Raw genomic sequence first — 22,283 nt, forward strand, 5'->3', positions numbered from 1 at the left:
CTGGGCTACTAAAACCTTATACACTGAATGATGACAGTCTGATGTAAAATGCTTTTAGTAAAATTGTTCCTAGTTGTGGGCTCGATTCCCGACCACAACAAAATATACATACAGCGTTTCTCTTGTCCAATAGGAAGGGCCGTTCTGATAGATATTTAATACCGGTCGTACAGGGAATTAATTCAATCCGTACGAGTTAAATATCCTGAACAGGAAAGGTAGCAGTATATCAATCAATCAAGCGACAAGTTCATTGTCCCAGTGTCAGGTTTAATGTATTTTTTTTTTTTTTAGATCTTTGAAAATTAAATGTAATTTGCCCCGTATCCAGTTCAGTGTAGTTGCCCCAGCTTCAGGTTCAATGAATAGTTCCTGTATAAGGCTCTATGAAATAAGTCTCCATATATTATTCCGAACAATTCTCTCGGTTTCATTCAAAGTAAATCTCCAAGTATCAGGCTAAATGTATGAAGACAACATATAACTCGGGACCAACCATATGACCTGTTGCCCCACCGATGGCCAGTCTTGCATGCGCATTAGTACCATTCTGATCGACGGTCAGTTAGCGTTTGCGAGACTGGTCGCAGGTTATCGACGATGGAGTAACTTCTGTGTCTATTGATCCTATGATCAACACTATATAATTAAACCCGGTGGTAAATATCAGCTCCTGAAGGACGGTCAGGCCGACCTATTACTGGAATAACTCTACATCATTAATATTTTAATCCTCAGATTGATTATACAATTATGCCAGCCTTTTATTTTTTATCTTTGAAATTGGGTTACAAAAAAGCGTTTTATAAATACACCTTTCTGGCTGCTTTGAGAATGCAAAATGTCGCGTCGATTCATATTGGAGCTATACATGTATATTTAATTGATTTTCCTTTCTAGATGTATTGGTCTTTATTTCAATGGGTCCGTCAGATTTTCCTCTGAAAGAAGTAATTACTAAAGTTAAATGCCTTGAGATATAATTGCAAATATTCAATATTTAACGGGGTATATTGGGCCCATATTTTGTTGGGTGATCATCTGTAGATTTTATTTACGTCCAAATCGCACCGAATCGCACAGAGATTTAAGGTAACATAAAACATACAATCGAAAACAACACAGGTATACGTGATACTTAAATTCTTGACACGGGTTTGGGGTTTTAAAATTCTGCTGCATATGAATCAAAGATAATGGATACGAGTAGAATTAAAATAAAGTTTTTAGCTTACAACAATACAAAAGACCTAAAACCAAATCGGTGTTCAGAGCAAAGGGCGCATTAAAACACTTATTCTGAATGCAGCGGTCATTATTGTTAAAACCGACTGGATTGTGTGAGGTGTGATTTGGTTAATCCCGCTGGAAGACTTCATTACTTGACCCCACGTCTTGTTCCAATTCTACAATATGGCACTAAAAAGTTACTCCAACTCTTAAGAAGAAAATTGAATATGAGGGCCCAGTATTTCCCATGGAAAGATGAAACCGTGTGAATTGATATTTAATATCTGTCGTTGGATTTGATTTTTTTGATCAGTGCATTGAACTTAAAACAATAGGCAAGGGCGATTAACACGACAGAATTGTGTTTCTATCACTTGGCAGTTTAAACCTTTTGTTTTGTCTCAATATGAGAGGAGATCTTTATCTCAGCAACGAGCAGGATGCTCTTTAAATTATGGCCAGACAGACCCTTGAAAAACGGGTGTTAGGGCGAAGAGAGAGACCATTGGCAATAGCTCGGTAAGTGATTTCTTTATCTGGGTACGTGAGAAGGGAGCGATGAATTACGATGTTTACTCTCCAGTGTGTACGGCCAGATTTGATGCATTGTCATACCTTTAAATATTTCATTAAGCTCTGTCTTATCGGAAGTGATTAAATCATATTGTTGCTGGGGTTTCCGTGTATTTCTACAATGAGATGCGAAGAAAACGGTAGGTGGTAATTCCTCATCTGTTTTCCTTTTTTTTGTCAAAATTTTCACTATTCAAAAATGTTGTATATCAATTTATGCCAAACTCGTTCATGTGTTTCATTAAATGCCTCTCCCTTACCTTTTCACAGACAGAAAAGGATATACATTACAACGATTTTTTGATTTGATAAAATTTAACTGTGTTATATCTATCTGGAGGCCTTAAGTGTACTTTTAGTAAGTGTTCGTGAAATGTTCTTTTAGCATTGAATATTTTAACACAAATGTGGCAACTGAGCGCTGGAACGACGTTAGAGACATTTGTTATGTCTGCTTTAAATGATCCAACATTGTTCAGATTTTGGCACGTAGTTGATCCGAGATTTGACGAACCGTTAAATATTAAACCAAAAAAAATGTTTTTAAAAAGCCAAAAATATGAAGAAAATGATATAGGTTCATTGATATATGTTTTCGAACATGCTAAATTGTTTACCGACTTTTTTGCATGATTAAGTGTCATTATTTATAAATCAACACAAATTGTTGACGGAATTTAGAAGGGCCCCAGACTTCAGATTAGCGTGCCGATTTCGGTGCCCGTTGGATCGCTACTGTCTGGAGAACTCTTCAGCTCCGTTAGGGTCCTCGAACAGCGTACTTGAGATGGCTCTTAAAGCTGGTCATTTAGACAAATCTCCGCAATAATAAAACCAGATTTGACAAACTCTGATTAATTGACTTTTCGAGGAGAAAATCGATAATGTTGTGTATTGTTTGAAGTGAGATTGTAGATAATTGCTCTACTAAAAAAAGAAAATAATAAAAAAAAATATAGGGCCATTCAATTTCACCTTTCACTATATCATTTGATGTTTTTAAAGAAAATCTTTTACTCTGACTTTTTCTTATTCTAGCATTTAAACATTAATTTTGAACAAGGTGCTTTTAATTCAGTTATTATAGTGTAGTTACCCTTGCAGTTTTAAGACCCTTAATTCATCAGAAAATATATGTAGCTATTTAGATATTTTGCCAATAACATTCGCAATTCTATAAACATTGAGCTATTGTGTAATATAGATCTCTTCTGTTTTACATTTAACACCATAAATTAAAGTGTTGTTCTTTTCCCGCTGCGAGAAATACCTTTTCAACTCCATGGTATATCAGTCAGATCGAAACTTTCATTAAAAATCCCTGTGATCTCTCTCTGTAGAGATCGGTGAATTCTCGTGATTAGCTTTCCACTAGAAATACAATTTGGGTGTATCTCAGCAACTCAAATACGTAAGTGGATCCAAAATAGTCCCAAAGAAGCCAATTTAATGGAGTTTTAACGTGCAAAGATTTATGAACAGGCTTTTTCGATTTAATCTAAGTGTTAACTTTCTTCTGTACATCTGTTTGCCGTATTTTCACACACATATACACACACATGTATGTAATAACAAAAAGAATTGACTGCTTTGATCAATAAAATTTACCGACGACAACTAGTGAAGTTCTAAACAAACAAGGAGTTAGATTTTAAATCCATTAACATGCCAATAAATCTATTTTGAGTGACAAATGATTAGATCTTTAATCCTCGCAATATGTCTCCTTAATTAAGCTCCTTTTCGGACGTGTAAGAAAAAAACTTAAGTTGATGATTTTATTCATTAGGTTACTCACATTGCTTTAAACAAGTTGCTACAAAATAAGTATAATATTTAACTGAATTAAGTAAACTTTTCCGTAAATAGTTATTCCATTCAGAAGAATGTTCTCGGCAAGACAGAGGGAGTCTATGTGAGTATTGTGTTTCTGAGAGTCACGTGGTCAGACCACGTGACGAATTTTTGGTTGTATGATGAAGTGGATGGTTTTAGTTAAAATATTGTTGATATTGGCATTTTGTGAGTTTATATGCAGGGTGTTGGTTTCATTCTGTCGAAATGAATACTTTGCAATACGTTCTTGTTTGGATTTTGGTAATATCTTGGTTTGTGTTAACCATTTTAAATTTTGTGTTATGACTTGTATCACGTATTCTGTCTTTGGAGTGTTCGAACTAACATGTCTTGTCCTCTTTACATAACTACTCACTGTCTCTGTCACTAGGGGTTGTGGATATATGCTCTATATAATAAACTGATTGTAATTTTATTCTTAATCCAGTTGCAGTCAAAACTACGTTACACCGCGATAAATTTGCATCAGATTAATAAGCCCACAATTATAACGCCATGTTTATGTTGAAAGTGATGAAATTTTTGTTTGAAAGGGAAAAGGTTTGGGATTAATGCAGCAACCGATAAAAGATGATATTAAGAAGGCCATAATGGATTAATAGGATATCAAGAAATTGTATTTCTAGTTGGTTTGAGTACATTTTATTACATATGTAATATGCTATATATGTGTACAGTTGGTTTGAGCATATTTTATTGTATAGATTGTATTTACAATAAAATACTATATACAATATATACATAAATTTTGCAACTTACTAGTTTATCATTACTTCTTAGACTTACAGCTTTTTTTTCTAAATAGGAAAACTCCCAAATTTCAGCGACTAAATGGCTGGGATCTTCCTGTTGGAAATGACCCTCTAGGTATTTAGTGATAATTTGTGTAACGTTATTAATCTTCAATAAATCAAAATCTAAAGAATACCATGGATTTTATCTTATCTTTTGATCTAAATATGCGTCTTGTTTCAGACATAGTTGCATGGACGAGTCTTCAAACTGCTCTTCACTCAAAGAAAGGTGGGAAATAATAAAAAATCATTTTTGGTATTAACGAGAGAAGTTATTGTTATTAAAAAACTTATTTAATTTTTTTTTTTGGGGGGGGGGGGGGTATTTGCATCATGTAATAGAACTTATACGTAGAAAAAGGTCCTAAATATTCCCAATTTTTTTTTCAGACCGAAAAAAATCAAAATCTCCTGCAGAGGATTTAACCCACAAACATGTTCCAAACTACCGTTGTTCAGCATTAGAGGAACCAACAGAGTTCGAGCGGAATAGCCTGCACCGAAGGCTCTTTGTAAAAGAAGCAACAGCAACAGAACAGTCACAAGTTAGACCGATAAAGCGGTCCAAAACAACCCTATCACTGACCACAGTCCGAACCAATCAAAGTACTGTACTGCAGAAAGTCGTCGATGTGACGGAGGAGAGCTACAAGGAAACAACAAAATCAAGAGACGATATTGATGTACTTACTAGAGTTGTAGAAAAAGAGTTGGAAAGCAAAAATGAAACTGTTCCTAAGCGGAGTCGGAGTGTTCCGGTGCCTTTTATACCGGACCGATCGGAGCAAGGCCCGTCCTTCCGGCGGTTATTGTATTACGCGCGAAAATACGGATCAAAAGACGGTCCAGTGGAAGAGGAAGACGAAGGTTATGGGTCCAAAACCCCGAGCGCAGAGGATAAAGATGTCACTAGTCTTTTTGAGGGTTTCTCGGCCCAAGGTTTTCGAGAAGCTTCTTTAGACAATAATGGACATATGGAGAAGGGTAAGAAATTTGCAAAATTCTTATATACGCATCAAATTCCTAGAGCAACGTCATTGTTTGAAGAGTCAGAGGACGACAGAACCAATAGATTTGGTAGACAGAGTCTGAAGTATTACAAGACAGGATATGTAGAGGAAAAAGAGAGTTTGTTTGTGAGGAGAATGTTAACTAGATCACACACGAGTGTAGGTCAGTATGAGAGTTCTTCATTTCACAATATTGAGGACATGAAACCTGCCATTGTTCCCAGAAAAATCACCATTCAAAACGCGCAGGAGGATGAGACAACACCGAGAGGCGAACAACCCGCCGCCCCCTTAGAAAAGAAAACGTTTTACGAACCGCACAAAACTGTAGTGAAACAAAATGCATTTGCTCAAAGTCAAAGTGACAGGCCGCAATACCCGGTGAATTGCACGAGCCCAGAGTTTAAATTTGCACACTTACCACAACGGCCAACGTCGAAAAAACAGCAGAGAGATGCAAACCCTTCCAGCAGTACGAGGAAAGGTTTGACAGAATCCGCCAAGAAACGTAGGACCCCTAGTTTTGAATTGTTTAGGGCCCACACTAGTGTCTGTATGCCGTTAGGAGATCTGCTACCAGCAGTCGATCGAAGTCTGAAAAAAGTAAGCGCTTCAAAGTCCAAACAGAACCAGTCATCTCAGGTATCACAGTCCATGCCAGAATCACTTAGTTCCATATTGTCCGTCCGGAAATCTTACGACGAGGTCCAGCAGGCAGGGCTGGAGTATATCATGAACAAACACGGAAAGGTACGGGGAAAATAACAGGATGCATCCAGTCTACCTGAGGTTTAAATACATTCCCTTAAAATGAGTTTATGAAAGTAAGATGAATATGTTTCTTCATTTTTATTTAGGGAATTGTATCGCCACCATTTCGAAATTCAAATGCCACAACAAACACAGAGCCCACTACCAACGTTAAACCAATGTTGGAAAAACCAGTGAAACCTCAGAACACAACGCCATCTAGAATCAGCCTCGTAAGTCCCCGCGCTATATCTTGAAGCAATATGAGCTGTATTTTTTAGAATGTTATTTTGCTGTAAAAACCTGCTTGTTTGCACGTAACTTAAACTTTTATGATAAATAAGGATGGAAAAAATCATTAATTTTTGTCAGAGGATAGATATTTCTTCTAATGAACATAATAGCAAATCAATTTTTGTACAGGATGACAATAATTCAATTTCGTGATTTTGTCATTTTAGTAGAAAATAACATTTTCCTTAAAAAAAATCATCATGAAAATTGCAGCTCATATTGCTTTAAATGTTTAAAGATGATAAAATTTTCTATGGAACACAAGTATGATAAAACAAAATACATTTATAAGATGTCTGTTACATAAATACTTGCAACATACATTTTCCTAAAATTTACATATAAAATAATGAATTTTGAAGGAGCTTTCTCCCCCAACCACTTTCTGAAAGCCTGTTAAATTTATAAAGAAATAAACATTATTAAAGTAGTTAAAGGTCCTACGGACTAACCCCCCCCCCCCCCCCCCCCCCGGATTTGCATTTAGGAAATCGGCAAATAGGGTTGTTTTGGGGGTTTTGTTTTGGGGTTTTTTCGCTTGCCTAGATTAATTATGTCTGGCCACCCCACATTCGAAAGTGATGCTGCGTGCCTGTAATGTATTTTCAATGCATAGCTGTATCAAGTCGAAACAAGTACAAACATATTTCTCGTTGTCTGATGTCGACGAATTCATGATGTTTTTTGTTTGGTTCTTGAAGGACGATTTTGCATCCGTGTCCTCGCTATCGACGTCAAGAGAGGAAAACAAAGCGAAACCAACCCCAGCCACATCGAACACCCCCAGCAAGCAGCGGGAGGGGTAGGTAGTTTGTAAACGTTTGTGTCTGTTGGGACAATCAGTAAGTTCAATATCAGTCATATTTACCACAATGGCCAGCGTTGACCGTACAGAACACATTTAAGTTAAGTTAAAAAAATGGAACACATCATGATCTCAATGCTTGGGTGCTTTGTTTGCTCCAACAGACCACTTCACGTTTAATTTGTTAATATGGTTGTTTATTTCATGAAAATGCTTTTGTAGATGATTTAACCATTAACTACATGGTATAGATACTCACGTTTTGCCTGCACAAACCGACTGTTTTTATTTTTTGACTAAATTAGGGTCCCGTCTCTAGCGCTTAGCATGTCGGGAATTGATATCGAAATAAAACACGGGATTATTGATAAAAACTTGAAGGCCATCGGGAAGTAAGATTGCAATGCATCTGCTGGTACTGTCCGCTATGGTGGTAGACTCTGGTGCTTTCAATGTTATGTATCTGCTTGAGTAGCTGGGTTTATAAAACTCAATTTTAGTTTGCATGCTTCCTCAATTTTTCCTCTCTTATCATTAGTTTTTTTAGTTTTTTTATATTAGTAAAAGGTAAAATATGTTAAGGAATTGGAGATTTCAATTTTTTGTAAAGAGAATATATTTCATGCTAAAGACATACGATGATTGAATGTTTTGATGTATTCTACGAAAAGTGCTGACACTCTTTGTTTTATAAAGCTAGGAAGTAATAAGCAAGAAAAAATAGATAACTTTTCGGTTTTGACCCCCCCCCCCCTTTGTGCTATTGCTATTTTATTCATAGGATGAACGCCATTAAGGCTATAATTTTACAATAAAATATTGTAAATATGTTTTAATTATTTTGAAAATATATGCATTGATCTAATATTAATGATAAAAAATGGGAGGTTCATTTCATATATTATAAAACTAAGCGCAAGTGACAGAGGAGTCACATATTACACTGACTTAAAGTATGGAACGGTCATTATGCATTTTAATAATAATATGCAACAGCACTATCAGAAAGGAATTTCATTGTAAAATATCTTGAAAGTATTTCAGTGGCATTATGACGTCATCGATAAGTACTGTCGATGGAACACCAAACCCTTGGGAAAAATTATACTGTGTCGAGATCTGCTTGAGCAAGGATCTTGGGTTTTACTTTCATTCGAGTCTGATTTACCAACGTCCCTTATACCGCATGGTGTACACAATTTTTTTCTTCATTACCGATTTTTGTCGCGAACAAAGCTAAAAGAAGATATAAAGCATCGCTCTTTAATTTCAAGTTAAGACGTCTGGATGTCTAATGCCAGGAATACAACCTTGGAATATATTATTAGGTTTCTGGTCAGTGCCCGGACCATAATAAACCTGTCCTCTCGAATTAATCTCCAGGTAATAGACATAATCGTTTTTCTTGCAGCCAAATATCGCCTGGTCGCCGTAGAATTGGTTTTTGGCATAAGGATTACCGCCGCTCAATGGAACTTAAAGGCAATCATAGAACAAAGAGAATGTTTGACTAAATTGATTACAAAATTCCCCTGTAAACGTTTATACTTCACATGACTGAACCATTCTACTCATCATCTGCCTACTAATTAACACTCTAATGAGCACATTTTGTTTGACTAGTCTGTGTATGTTTTTTTGGATTGCGATTTTTGTTTTGTTTTGCGTCAGAGTAAAAAAGTGTATGCGAGAGTATTTGTTGTTCCTGAGTGTTTAAATGTATAGCATGCGATCTTCTCTAAACTATGTTTAACAAGACTTTTTTTTATCGTGCCCGTTTTTAATGGGCAGCGTATCAGTTTGAAAACGTTCTAAATTCCGACATTTTTTTTTAGCAAAAAGTAAAACTGCTAGGCTTGACATGTTTTTGCATTTTAATTTAAAAACATGATATTTTATATCTAAAAAGTACAAATTTTTGAGTGATTTTACAAAACTCGTTAGATGTTATATAATGATGTTAATCAAACATTAATATTATTTTGCCATAAATTGTGTCGAAAAACATGAAATTAGAAAAACATAATAATTAATACTACTCATGTTTCATTAAAATTAATTAAGATTAATGAAAATTAAAACTATTTTGCAGGGTACGTTTTACCGCCCATCCGGACAAAGACACGAAGAAAAAACTGCGGGACGCTTTCTCCCGATTTTACAATAAACAGCCCTATGGCGCCAATTCCCCCGGCAACAACTGGACAGAGGAGCTGAAATTTATGTGGAACACGTGACTCATGTCTTTCATTTGAATCTCCTATTTTCATGAATATTTATTTTATTTTAATTATTATTTATTTGTATTTTATTTATTATTAGATCATGAATAAATTATTACGTTACTTTTTATCAGGATTATTATTTTTATTGTTTAATATTTAAAATAAGTTATGTTATTTATATGATTTTTAACGTAAAAAATTCACATCACCAGGTCAAATGTCATATACTTCAACACATTTTTTACTATTGATTGGAATATTTCAGTTATATTTACATGTATTTTGGTAAGGTTATTCTAAATTTCATTTAATGCTTAAGACGCTAGATCCCGCCTATCTGCAATGAAAAAATATTTTTTTTCGCAATGATCGCTACGATCACAGCCCGTATGAAAACGAAATAAATCATTGCGTATTTACTTTGCCATTTCTTTTAACTTTAATATATCCAGAATCATTCACGTAAAGTGATTATCAGTTCGTTACATAGAAGAAAGGGCAAGTCCTTCCATATATGGGTATTACTACAACTATCTGGGTGTCTTATTTCAGGCGTGCATTTTGTGTTTACAAAGTAGCCATAAGATCATTACATAATCTTAAGTAGCAACAAAAAATGTAAGATAGCATAAACATTCGTGTAACTCATTAGATGTCCATGATTAATTGCCGTCACTGAAACACATACATATATGAAAACAGCGGCTTCCCACAAATGTTTATTTAACAATAAAATACAAAACTCTGACACAACATACTTCTTAAAAGACCTATAGATTTTCTTTAATATACCAGTAATTCGTAAAATTCGAATAACATGAAACTTATATTTTTACCAATTTCTTTCTTTAACGACAACAAGAAAAGCTTGTAGGAACGGTTATTTTTAATTGTAAAAACAAAACAAAAAAATCATGCACTTCCATTCGTTGTATGGCTGTTAATCATAACCGTTGAATATTACATACATATTTGTAAGGATGTTACCGCCTCCTTCACCAATAAAATACCATAAACGCTCTTCTATATCTAAATTTGCTCTATCCGTGATCGAAAAACTAATTTTTTTCAGGTGATTAAGAAAATGCTTAAAGATAAACATTAGCGACCACATTAGCGGGTACACTATATTTGACACTCTTTGGGTGGAAAATGCATCCGTTACCCTGGTGATGAGAGACACCAAAAGACTTAAGAGATGTTCAGGACAGCTTACAAGGAGATGCAACGCTTAATTTTAAATGTCGGTATTCATGAAGTAATGGAACTACCCAGGTGCACGTGCACCTAGTTTATCTACTGATAAACCTGATCTATATTTTGCCAAGCAGTAACCAAAATCTTCTGGACACAGTTATGTCATGTGTCAAATTTACCGGGTGAAAGTAAATACAAAATTTGCGACATGACGACGATTTTTTTTATTTTCTGCCACCCGCCGATTATGTAAAATTCAGAACATAACAATCAAAACGTAAAGTTGATACCGGGTATTGATATTGTCATACATGGACCCTAAAAACAAATGGTAATAATAACACAAACACGTGTTCTGGGAATATTGCACTTTTAGTGGTTTAAATCAAAAGCCTTAAGATTCACAAACACATATGTTAGCAAATGAAGTTTTGTTTATGCATACATCTATTAACGGAAAACAAATCTTAAAAAATCATAACCCAGATAAATAATTTGACATAGTACGGTAAGTGACAACGTGTACATATTGATATTTAACAATGTCAGTAGTTTGTCTCTGTCGGTAGAATTTATTGGAGTCGATTCGTCCGTTTCTTCACAGCGCTTCACGGGTTTGTAAGGTTCTGCGTATTTAGGCTGCACTGTCATGCGTCATGTAGACCTTTTGCGACGTACGTCGTCATCAGACAAATCTCCTCCGGTGGATTTTTCGTGGCCCCTGTCGTTGTGCTGTTTTATAATTGAAACCACATTGGTATATTTATTTTGAATTATTAATCATCGCTAATGACTTTTTTCAACATCAATTTTTTTCATTTGGTTTTATATGTACATGCGTGTTTTTTAAAAATTGTTTTGATAAGAGAACTGACTAGATTTTTCCCCAATAATTGCACCAGTGATAAATCATTGAACATAAAATGCCATATAATAGAATTATGTTTTAAAGTTTCCTTAGCTTATTCCCCGGCCATGAGGCATATATATTTTTTATATAATCGCATAATGATGCAATCCCCAAATCGCTTTGTGAGTAACAACATTCAATTCTGATTACAAAATTTAAAAAAAGCAAATAAACTTATTTTGCACTTTTTATATGCACCTGCCTTAGATATTTTGCACCGAACCCTTTTTTGAGAAAAAAATTAATATTGAATTGGGTATATAATGTTCCGATTTATGAGATGGACACGATACAGCAGATAAATTAAGAAGGGTTTTTTAAATCTTATTTCGCGCAGCATACACCATTTCCAATTGTAACGTTCGTTTTACTTACTATTTACATTGTCTACCAAGGTTTTCAAGGCAGTAAAATGCATAATAAAAACCCTGGGATTAGCAAATTAAATACTAAAAAGATTCAAGAGTAACCAATAACGTGTGATATATAATTTTCTTCTTCAATACATCATAAACAGAAGTCTGCACGGTAAACTACAATACAGCGTAATAAAACCAAAATCATCTAAAACAAAAAACAGTACGCTTTGGAAAATCATTTTAAAAAAATTGTCTCCTATTGGTCGTCAGACAAAAATTAAACGGGCAGTGTGGGTGACCAATTAAATAAGTAAGGGGAGTGTATAAAAAAGTGCACCATAACAGAAACATGATATACCTGTCTGTTGTCTGGGAATGGCCTGAAATAGATGAGATTTCAGTTTTATCTAAATGTACATTGTACATTTTCATGTGTTATATTACATCAAAAGACGTCAGAAGTGACGCTTACAAATGTCATGTAGCAGGTTTGGTTTAACTCTAAAGAACTAATCAATAGGAAGCTTGTTTGCATGAATCTATTCATAACAAAACACGGTGTGATCTCATTCTAACACACACATTTTCATACATAAAACGAACCAAAATTTAAATGCCAATTAAAGTAAGACCGGGCATTTTTTTTATGCAAGCACTATGAATAGAAGATTGTATATAGGTTGGGTTTTTATATTTTAGTTCTGCATATACAAAATGTATCAGGATTTAAGAGTTCTCAGCATACTCGACCAATAAGCGACGTCAACTTACTTCGGTTTTTGACCATTCTCCTACACTTGCAAATGGTGACATCTTTACAGATCATCTGACGGAATGCCGTTCTGAATTTTCCTGAAATAAAATCAACATGTTTTTGTTTTAGTGAATGACGTCACTGAAAAGGATCAACATGGCTGCTTTATATGATTTTTATTTCTCCATCTTTGCAAGACACTGACCGCTCATGATAGTGTAGATGACCGGGTTAATGGCCGAACTTGTGTACAGGAGGAGATGTGACGACAGGGCAAACGACTTAATTTTCGCATGATCTACGGTAAACAACACTCCTACATACCTGTGTAAAAATATTACGTAATTAACACAGGTGTATTCAAATCAAGACCATAAAAGGGAATTTAGATCGTGCAGAAATTTAAAATCTCATCAAAAATATAAGTTGAAGAAAAAAATATTTTGATAAAGCCATAGGCGTCGAAACCGGGGTGGGGGGGGGGAGGGGCTAGGGGAGGCTTAGCCCCCCCCCCCCCACTTTTTTTGCAAAGTTATACCTAACCATATGCCTTAAAAACATAGCATGATAGAGGGTTCAGCCCCCCACTTTTTTTCGCAGGAAAGATTTTTGTACCTAAATTTACCTTGAAAGACTGAGAAGTTGGATTTAGAAGCATACTAGCCCCCCCCCCCCTCCCACGGATTAGGATTTCCATGATTTTTGGGAATTACTTTTTTCTCAATATTTCTGAGGATTAGTCTAGCCCCCCCACTTTCAATTTGCTTCCGACGCCAGTGAAAGCAAAGTAAGAAATAAGATAATGCTTTAAGTATTTTTCTTTCCCGGTGAATTAAAAGACTGCTTATTCTAGTACCAATAAAGTTAGCTACTTAATAAGTCACAAGAGAGCCAGACACCTGACGTTATAAACATTTCTTTTGATAGTAAGATGATTTCCTGTATTAAGACAAATACTACAGGATATTATCTTTCAGGTAACATAATAGACCAGATAACCTTGGATATATATAAAAACCTATTTTTTCTGAAGTATTATTAATTTATGTGAGTACTAAACTGATTCCGCATGGCTAATGAATGGGAACTAGTAAAAAAAAAGTTCAATAGTTTCTGTAGAATTTCCGCAGAAGGTGAAATTAATATAATCAATAGCTTTCATCTTTTTCAAATATTTTTAACTGGGAGAATTCCGTGTACAATCATGTACTAAAACCATTGAGCAGCAGAATATGTGGTCAAATAAAACATAGTTTGAACATATCCTTGGTAGTTTTTTTTTTCTAACTAACCATTGAGAGATACTTCAGAGTTCCATCTGACAGTAGAAATTGGTGTTTTGTCTTTAGTGTTAATATTTTTAAAAATAATCATTGTACATTTTTGAAAAAAAAGAACAATGGCTTGTACTACAATGGTTGAACTGGACCAAATGTATAATAATATAGTTCTGTAGTGAAACTTAATGGCAGTTATAATGCTATTATGTTGCATTGTACATACAATGCTATTATGTTGCATTGTACATACATGATTAAATGTTTTAATTGTTTTCAAACATCACGTTTAATAATGTTCAATTATCATCCAATTTCATTTACATCCTTGTCATACCAATATTTTATAAACAAACTTTTCTTCCCGACCGTTATCTTAGAATTGTACCATACAGCAATTTTTATCAAAAGAGGTCTGTCAATAAGACAAGAAATGCTAACTCTATGACAATCTATGTTAAAACAATACAGTATTGTTACATATGCATTATGTATATAACATGTTTATGTTGCATATCAATATGATGCCTAGATGTACAGTGGGCAATGACCTTTAAGTACCAAATAAACATCTTATCTTATCATATCTTATCTTACCATACAGAATATAAAGTAACCTTGTGAGAGTTTTGTATTAATAATTAAAAGATGATGCCAGTACATATAACCATGATTTTAAAACATCAACCCAGAAGTTATTGGTTGTCTTTTTCTGAAATTTCTTGATAAAATCATCACCGAAATTCAAAACTTTGTTGACAACACTGTCACCTTATATTGCATAAAAAATTATCAACCAATAATGTTATCTTACAATAAACAGAAAATTATTTAACGTCAGGTGTCTATGATCACAGCTCGAGGTAATAATTCAACCAAGAATGATGAACAGGATTTAAGTGAAAACTTTCAAGTACCTTAGAATGTTAAGTATATAGACAGGAAGGTTGCAGGCAAAGAACGCCGCCACCACCACAATTAGCATCTTGGCGGTGATCTTGCGGTTCTGAATGACGGTATTAGCAGCGTGTTCGTTGTCTGAAAAACATCCGGTACAGAAAGGTTAACGTCTTCATTTTCAAATATTTTATTGATAAATTGGAACAACATTAAACGATACTCGGAATAACATTAAACGATACTCGGTACAACATTAATCGATACTCAGAACAACATTAAACGATACTCCTGGTTAGTTTCAACGTATCTCTATTTCTACCGAAGATTTGGATAAATTGAAAGATTCTTCAAGAATACCGGTATTTAATTTAAGCTCTTTACAAATATTTGTCAATATAAAGTTAATTGAATGCGGAATTACAATAAAATCAACACAATCATAATACAATTAATATGCATATTTTGATATCATATAATATATTACATAGACTTTGTTTTAAAAAAATTGCAGTAAAATTTGACTTTATACTTATATTATACTTATACACTTCATTCATATCTAGTAATACATATTACATTTCAAATCTTTTTCTTACCGTTCCATGTATCAGCCCAAGAGAGATATCAACTCGAGGGTCTGGTATTTTAATTGTGTATTTTATAAATGATATATTGAGAAATTGACTGAAAAAATACTAATAAAAGATCCAAGCAATGGAATTGAAAGGTATTGCATTTAGAGTATAAATACGTTTATATTTTCAAAATAATACCAATAAATGTAGTTTACAGGAATTAAATTTTTTACACCTTTCTTACATTTTCACAGCATTTTAATTCATCACCCGGGTGTCTTATGCTAAGTTTTTAAAGTTTTAGATGTGTCAATAGAGGATACGTTTCAAAACTTGACTTTTAATTAATACTGAAATAGTAAGCATAATGTGTCGGAAATGGGAATCTGCATTGGACGTTGTATAATTAAAACGTTTTGTTTTAAGGATAATTCTTACTGATGTTTGGTAAGCTCTGAGTACTCCTCCATAGGCAAAGGAAAATGTTTGTGTAGGCAAATCCCATTATGGCGAGAGGGATAATGAAGAACACAAAAAAGATGACCAGTTGCTGTGTAACTTCCACCTGACTGTCGGACGGGCGACAGCTCTTCAGTAAATTGATCGTGGGAGGTATGACGTTATCAGGAATCACCGTCATGTAGTACGCATCCGGAATAGCTGTAACCATGGCGACAACCCATATGCCCAATAGAGCGACCCGTGTCTTTATCCGTGGGAGAAAATCCGACATTGGATGACATATTCCAAGGTATCGCTCGATGCCGATGGTGGTGAGAGTCAGTACTGATACTAGTACAGATACTTTCTACAAAAAGATTAAGCTATCAACATTCTACGTTACATGAAGGTTGTATATTTTTTATCGACTCAATAACTATACTGAATCATTTGAAAATATGTATTGATAACGATGGTAAAAGTTTGATTTTCTGTCTAAATAAATTATTCTTATCATTAGTTTTTCCTAACACAAGGGGGAAATCAGCCGGAATTGTTACATAAATCAATAACGAACGACTATAGGGAAAAACTAAACTGGTGACTTTTAGGTTTAGAATTATGTTACATAAACGTGTTGCCGTCCTACTGCCTGAACTGGTGACTTTTAGGTTTAGAATTATGTTACATAAGAGTGTTGTCACCTTTCTGCCTAACTGGTGACTTTTAGGTTTAGAATTATGTTACATAAGAGTGTTGTCACCTTTCTGCCTAACTGGTGACTTTTAGGTTTAGAATTATGTTACATAAAAGTGTTGCAATCCTACTGCCTGAACTGGTGACTTTTAGGTTTAGAATTATGTTACATAAGAGTGTTGTCATCTTTCTGCCTAACTGGTGACTTTTAGGTTTAGAATTATGTTACATAAAAGTGTTGCAATCCTACTGCCTAAACAAGGAATGTAGGAGGATCAATTCGATAAAGAAAATAAGAAGTAGAGGCCGTTTCTGTACATGTAGGCCTACATGTATCAATAGTCAATTCTCATTTGCTCAAACAAGATTGCCTACTGCACCATCTGTAGTAGATGGTTAAATTGTCAAATCAATAGACTGGCAATTGGAAATCTGAGACCCTTTCATTACCTGTCCTCGCATAACCTGTTAATTGCAGCAGATAGACAATAACACGTTCTTATACCTTCACCAAAAGAGCCGTGTGTATGTTAAATTATGGACTAAAATGAAAAAAAAAAGTATTACTCGTGCGAACCCTATACGTAGAAACTGACACAATATGAACTATCAGCAATGTCATATTGAGGTACTAGCATTTTCTATTCTCTCTGTGTTAATATACAAGTCCTTTCATTCTCCCTGCATCTAATTATAATATTGAAAATAATTCACTTCCGTATGAAACACATTAATAATTTTGTAGCAATTATTTTGTAGGAACTGACTCTATATTTCATCTAAGGTAACAATTGTAAATTCACTCAACTTCCTTATTTAGTCAGGTTTATCAAGTTTTGTCTTGTTTGGAGACAAACGTTTACTAAAAACCTCAGCCTCGTTAATTACTTTACTCAGGAAACATATCCTGCAGATTCCTGAAAATCCTATTTTCATCAAAAGCACTCACAGACCACAAGCTGATCGTAGACTTACTGATTGTCAGTATTTTTCTATGTTCTTTTTTTGTATTCTAGAACAACGTACACTTGCATTTAAAAAAAAGACTTTGTAGTTGAAACAGAAACAGTAGATTTTAGTGGATCTTTAATTTACTCATAAATTTAACATATATTAACATCGTACATCATATCAATGCTCTCAGGCGCATAACTGCACATGTGAATTTTAAGTCCCCCCCCCCCCCAAAAAAAATCAAATAGAATAGAACTATGTGCATTTCCTCTTAAAGTTTGTTTACCATGCAGCGATTCTGGCCTCATTAAGAATGACAAACAAGATGCTTTTAGTTTTCGATTAAGAGGCAATAATATTCACACTGTCTTAGATCCGTGGTTTTTGGAAAATCAAGAGCCAGACATAAAACGACGATTCTCCTCTTCAGTTCTTGGTTCTAAATTTACTGGGCTTGTAGTTAGTTCCTCTTAGAAAATTCAAAACTACAACCATAACACTTCAACAAAATCAGGCACTACCGGATTTATTTCTGAAATGAATTGCTGCTCAATGTGAGCTCAAGCTGAAACAGATGACTTAACCTCTCAGAAAGAGGAAGAAGACATGCTCATTACTGACTAGCTACAATTTAAGTCTGTACCAGGAATGCACGGAGCCATATTAATTGCCGGACCGTGATCAAATATCGAGGGTTTCTGTTGGCTGTTTTTTCATAAATTAATCCACTCCAACGGGAAAATTTGCTTGTCATCCTATATGAAACATTTTAATTTCGGGTCCATTTGGGAAGGGATAGTTTGATTGCGGGGTAAAATCGAAACTTAAAATTGAGTTTTTCACACCTTACTAGTATCTGTTGTCCTGGATAATTTGAATGAAGTGCTCTAAGCTCAGGATAAAAACCATAACACAGAGATTGCGTTCTGTACATTTTATGTCTGCCTCTCGAATATTGAGTAGGCAGTGAGCGGTATGATTGTTGTCGATATTATATATAAAACAACGATCAATTCAAACATCCAATAAAAAAGGCATAAAACTTTTTTGTTATTTCAATGAGGCGACATAAATATATATCAGGTTTTCTATGTGTGATAAATTTGTGATTTCTCAATCAATTCTTATACTATCTAACCGGAATCTAAACACGGTAAACAAATAGAGAACTACTTTGAAGAATGATATTTTATTTATTTCTCTTGTCAAGATGATTTTTAGATACTGTTTTTCTGTTTGCTTGCAATTCTTAACTTTACAATATATTTAAAACTTGGCATTAAGTGACCACACATATTGAAAATGCGAGATGAATTGCGAAAAAATAAAACTGTAAACAAGATATGATTTACGTTCAGGAAGAAACCTACCTGTAAGTATGTCACAATTTTACAACCAACAGTTCCTAAAAACCAAGATTCCAGTGCATCGTGAAGTAGGGTGGGAGGCAGGCACACAGCGATGACCATAAAGTCCGCCACAGCCAAGTTAACGAGATGGACATTCGTTAGAGTTCTAAGGTTCCGGTTCCGCCAGACGGCCAGACAGACCAACAGGTTTCCACTAATACCCAACAGAAAAACGACCACAAACAGCCCAATCAAAATCCAGTGCTCCAGTCCAGGTGCGACGAATTCCAGAATTTCTTGGTACCACTCCTCGTCTGTTATCTGTTCAGTAGGCTCCGTTTCATTGCTCTGGTTGCTCCTCATCCTGAACGAGATTGTTCTGAATTCCACTCTGCGACAGAGACAAAAATGACGAGGCGAATTTTAATGAACTCGCAAACTGCTCTTTTATTTTTACGAGCAATTGTTCTTAATGAAGTAAGAACACAAACTAACCATTGAAAAAGTCAATACCCAACATAAACTGGAAATGATAGCTATGTAAGCTTAGGTTCTTCACTGCGTGCTGGTCCGGCGTTATGTCGCTAAATGTAACAATCTGCCTGATTTATCCTCACCGCTGATAGAGTTAAGACATTCTTAAATGTCCTCCTCAGATAGCCTACACTCTATCAGTTAATTAAATGATGATATTACTGGCTGTCAGAAAAGTCCATGGCGTCATTGCAAAGCACTTTTTGTCAAAGCAGGCTGACTTGTTGCAAAGCAAGATGTTATGTTGGACACCTTCAGAACTGTCGATAGTTTCGTACTTACATAATTTGTGTTTGCAGTATTTCATCTTTTGTAAATGGCATTTGAAAAAGCATAAATCTGCACTTCATCTGCATACCCTTAAGAAAGCTGTGTAATATAAATCATCTTTTCCAGAGTTCATTTTGTCAGGAATAAAACAATAGACACATTATCCATATCGCCCACGTGGGCAACATTATCAATTTCTAAACTAACTTTGACCCAAGTTGTCAACTAGCTTTACGAAATACAAATATTTTCTATACATCTTAATTCATAAATTCAAATCCCCGTCAAGTAATTTTTTCCATGCCCGTTTAATTTTTAAAAAAATTGGGCGAATTGAGTGACCTTGTGTTTAAAAAGAAGGAGAAACAAATGATATGAGAGATAATGGACGGATACGTGGAGAAATGGGATAGTTCTTGTATGACCATCGTTAGCGCCAGTAACGGACTGCTAGTAATGTATCATTTATTATAGGTGGATTTTTACTGTCGTTGCCGTTTGAACAATTATAGGGGTTGTCGGTTTAACTAACACACATACAATGCAACTTAATCCAAAACAGCTTTGCTTTTTAACTCCCGGTTGCTCCCTTTTAAGTTGTGATAATGGAGTTTGTAATATGTCTACATCATTTTTTATCATGTTTATGTAATTATCCCCCCAAAAAGACAGAAATCAATACTTCGCTACACGGAATAGAGTGCAGACAATTAAATTAAGAATACTGATGTCAGTTAATCCTTCATTTCAACAATACTTTTAGAATGCATTTAAAATGATGGCAATGATTCATAAAAAATTTTCATTGCATCAAGGAATCGTGAAACACTGTGGAAATTAATCTATATTAACGTCGGAATTTCATAAATTTATTCAATGAAATTAATATTTTATCAATTTTAAGTTTACACCTTCAAATTAAAGTATTGTCTTCTTTATGTATTATTTTTATTGAATTGATACAATTTGTAATGTACCAAAATGTACAAATTCAGATCCTATATTGCTCTTAAAATAAATATTATTGCATTGTATAGTTATTGCTATAATTATAAATTTATTGCCACGCATAATTATCTCCTTGTATGTTCAAATCAAATAACCTGCACATAAGCTAATTACTGCACAAAAAATTAACCACTGACAAATTTCAGACAGAGTATTTTTGTTTTTTCTTTTAAAAACTAAACAATACATAACTTTCATTAAAAAAAAATGGGATGCATTCAAAAATTGCATAAACTCTATGACAAAATATGACATGACATGGCATTACATACCAACAGCGCCGCCAAGCAGGACATCCACTTGTGACAGAAAATGGTCTGTGAATCTGTCTTGAAGCGAGGAACTTATTTTTTTATATACTCGATAATGTTGGATAAGATCGATAATCTTGGAAACAAATAGCGACTGACAAAGCTCCTGTGAGACTTTGAGTCTGACATCGTCATGCTTTTTTTCGTGCAGTCCGTGATTTTTAATAGGTCGTTGTAAGTTTCGACCAATCAATAAACAGTTTTGTTTTGAAGGATTAATTTTATAATTGCAGCTATTGATAGTTACAATTATTAAATTTATCCTTTATTATCAAAACGGATTTGGTGTGCTTTTTCCAAAAGCGTCACGTTCAATTCTGTCAGCTACGTCATGCATAAACAATACTCGCTTCTTTATCAGCTTACCGCTGAATTGCTGTTGGTGCATACCAAATTATGCACGGAAGAAGGTCGAAGTGGCCCCATCGGAACACCATAACGGACAGAACAACTTATCAAAGAATGAAAAATTCACTGTGTTACTCGTGACTGTCGGAATTGGGGTATTTTTCGAAAGTGTATACTTGTGGCAAAACATACATACAGTATACATAGCTCTATGAAGAAAATGTGAGTTAGACTATATTTACATGTAGCTACAGTGCATACCATACTTACGAAAAAATTGCAATTTACGGCACAAAATATACGCTAGTTTTGAACAAATTTACATTATATATCATACCACAATCAGTGCATATAATCCATGTAGAACTTCCTTCTGTTCATAGTTGTCGCTTTAGTTGCCCCAAACTTTCTCCAATAAACAATCTTTGGCTAATCGACTTCGGAAAGCGGATCAAGAGTTGTCATTTTATATGAAAACAAACCACGCCACTGTATCTGGGACTGATGATGGCGTTTAAAAGAATTTCAGCGACAAGTGAAGAAATGACATTTGCGGTAAAATGTATGAGGATATTTTAGTATTGATTATATACACGGGATGTGGTGGGGTAAAAGGAGAATAAACGATTCGGACACTTGCCTAGCGAAGATGTGTCAGTTCTACATACACATATGTACATACCGGTATACCCCCTTGCACTTTCCACTACTGTATTATCACATCATCGTTTAATTCGTTTATTGACTGTTGATTGCCGATGGAAAGGTGTAGAAATCGAGAAATTCATGTCTATTATTTCTGGTAAGTAAGTAGGTAATACATGTACATTATACATTTATTTCAATGTACATGAAATAAACG

The 22,283-nt window shown here is 34.6% G+C and overlaps 2 protein-coding genes across 11 annotated transcripts; one reads left to right on the plus strand and one right to left on the minus strand.

Annotated features, from left to right (window-relative positions):
- The first annotated feature begins 1,106 nt into the window (after positions 1–1,106).
- LOC105327645 (uncharacterized) lies at positions 1,107–9,663 on the plus strand. Of its 6 annotated transcripts, none has more exons than XM_034458804.2 (9): positions 1,114–1,749; positions 3,673–3,718; positions 4,466–4,527; positions 4,636–4,683; positions 4,845–6,214; positions 6,322–6,447; positions 7,210–7,310; positions 7,619–7,705; positions 9,406–9,663. In XM_034458804.2, exons 2-9 carry the CDS (start codon positions 3,690–3,692, stop codon positions 9,548–9,550), a joined length of 1,968 nt encoding a protein of 655 aa, XP_034314695.2. In that variant the 5' UTR covers positions 1,114–1,749; positions 3,673–3,689; the 3' UTR covers positions 9,551–9,663. The 6 variants fall into 6 exon arrangements, with proteins under 6 accessions (XP_034314696.2, XP_034314693.2, XP_034314695.2 ...); XM_034458803.2 differs by lacking the exon at positions 1,114–1,749 and adding an exon at positions 1,771–1,943; XM_034458805.2 differs by lacking the exons at positions 3,673–3,718; positions 7,619–7,705 and adding an exon at positions 8,725–8,795 and having other exon boundaries at positions 1,107–1,749.
- Positions 9,664–10,427: 764 nt separating this feature from the next.
- Positions 10,428–21,922, minus strand: LOC105327592 (orexin/Hypocretin receptor type 1). Of its 5 annotated transcripts, none has more exons than XM_011428165.4 (8): positions 21,759–21,922; positions 18,972–19,341; positions 15,949–16,318; positions 14,953–15,073; positions 12,964–13,082; positions 12,776–12,856; positions 12,363–12,384; positions 10,962–11,467 (listed from the first exon to the last, which is right to left on the minus strand). In XM_011428165.4, exons 2-8 carry the CDS (start codon positions 19,311–19,313, stop codon positions 11,383–11,385), a joined length of 1,140 nt encoding a protein of 379 aa, XP_011426467.2. In that variant the 5' UTR covers positions 19,314–19,341; positions 21,759–21,922; the 3' UTR covers positions 10,962–11,382. The 5 variants fall into 5 exon arrangements, with proteins under 5 accessions (XP_065922978.1, XP_011426467.2, XP_065922977.1 ...); XM_066066905.1 differs by lacking the exon at positions 21,759–21,922 and adding an exon at positions 19,446–19,990; XM_066066904.1 differs by lacking the exon at positions 21,759–21,922 and adding an exon at positions 21,035–21,176 and having other exon boundaries at positions 10,963–11,467.
- Positions 21,923–22,283: the final 361 nt, after the last annotated feature.

The sequence above is a fragment of the Magallana gigas genome, chromosome 7 (genome assembly GCF_963853765.1).
Source record: "Magallana gigas chromosome 7, xbMagGiga1.1, whole genome shotgun sequence".
NCBI classification, from domain to species: domain Eukaryota; kingdom Metazoa; phylum Mollusca; class Bivalvia; order Ostreida; family Ostreidae; genus Magallana; species Magallana gigas.

What these genes read in the sequence shown, in the direction of transcription:
- LOC105327645 (XM_034458802.2), top strand. Translation starts at nt 1,685, where the DNA reads ATGGCCAGACAGACCCTTGAAAAACGGGTGTTAGGGCGAAGAGAGAGA. An exon ending in AGACCATTGGCAATAGCTCG is followed by an intron (nt 1,750 to 4,465) that starts GTAAGTGATTTC and finishes TTTTCTAAATAG; the next exon opens with GAAAACTCCCAAATTTCAGC. An exon ending in TGCTCTTCACTCAAAGAAAG is followed by an intron (nt 4,684 to 4,844) that starts GTGGGAAATAAT and finishes TTTTTTTTTCAG; the next exon opens with ACCGAAAAAAATCAAAATCT.
- LOC105327592 (XM_011428165.4), bottom strand. Translation starts at nt 19,313, where the DNA reads ATGAGGAGCAACCAGAGCAATGAAACGGAGCCTACTGAACAGATAACA. An exon ending in AAATTGTGACATACTTACAG is followed by an intron (nt 16,319 to 18,971) that starts GTAGGTTTCTTC and finishes ATCTTTTTGTAG; the next exon opens with AAAGTATCTGTACTAGTATC. An exon ending in TCAGAGCTTACCAAACATCA is followed by an intron (nt 15,074 to 15,948) that starts GTAAGAATTATC and finishes GATGTTTTTCAG; the next exon opens with ACAACGAACACGCTGCTAAT.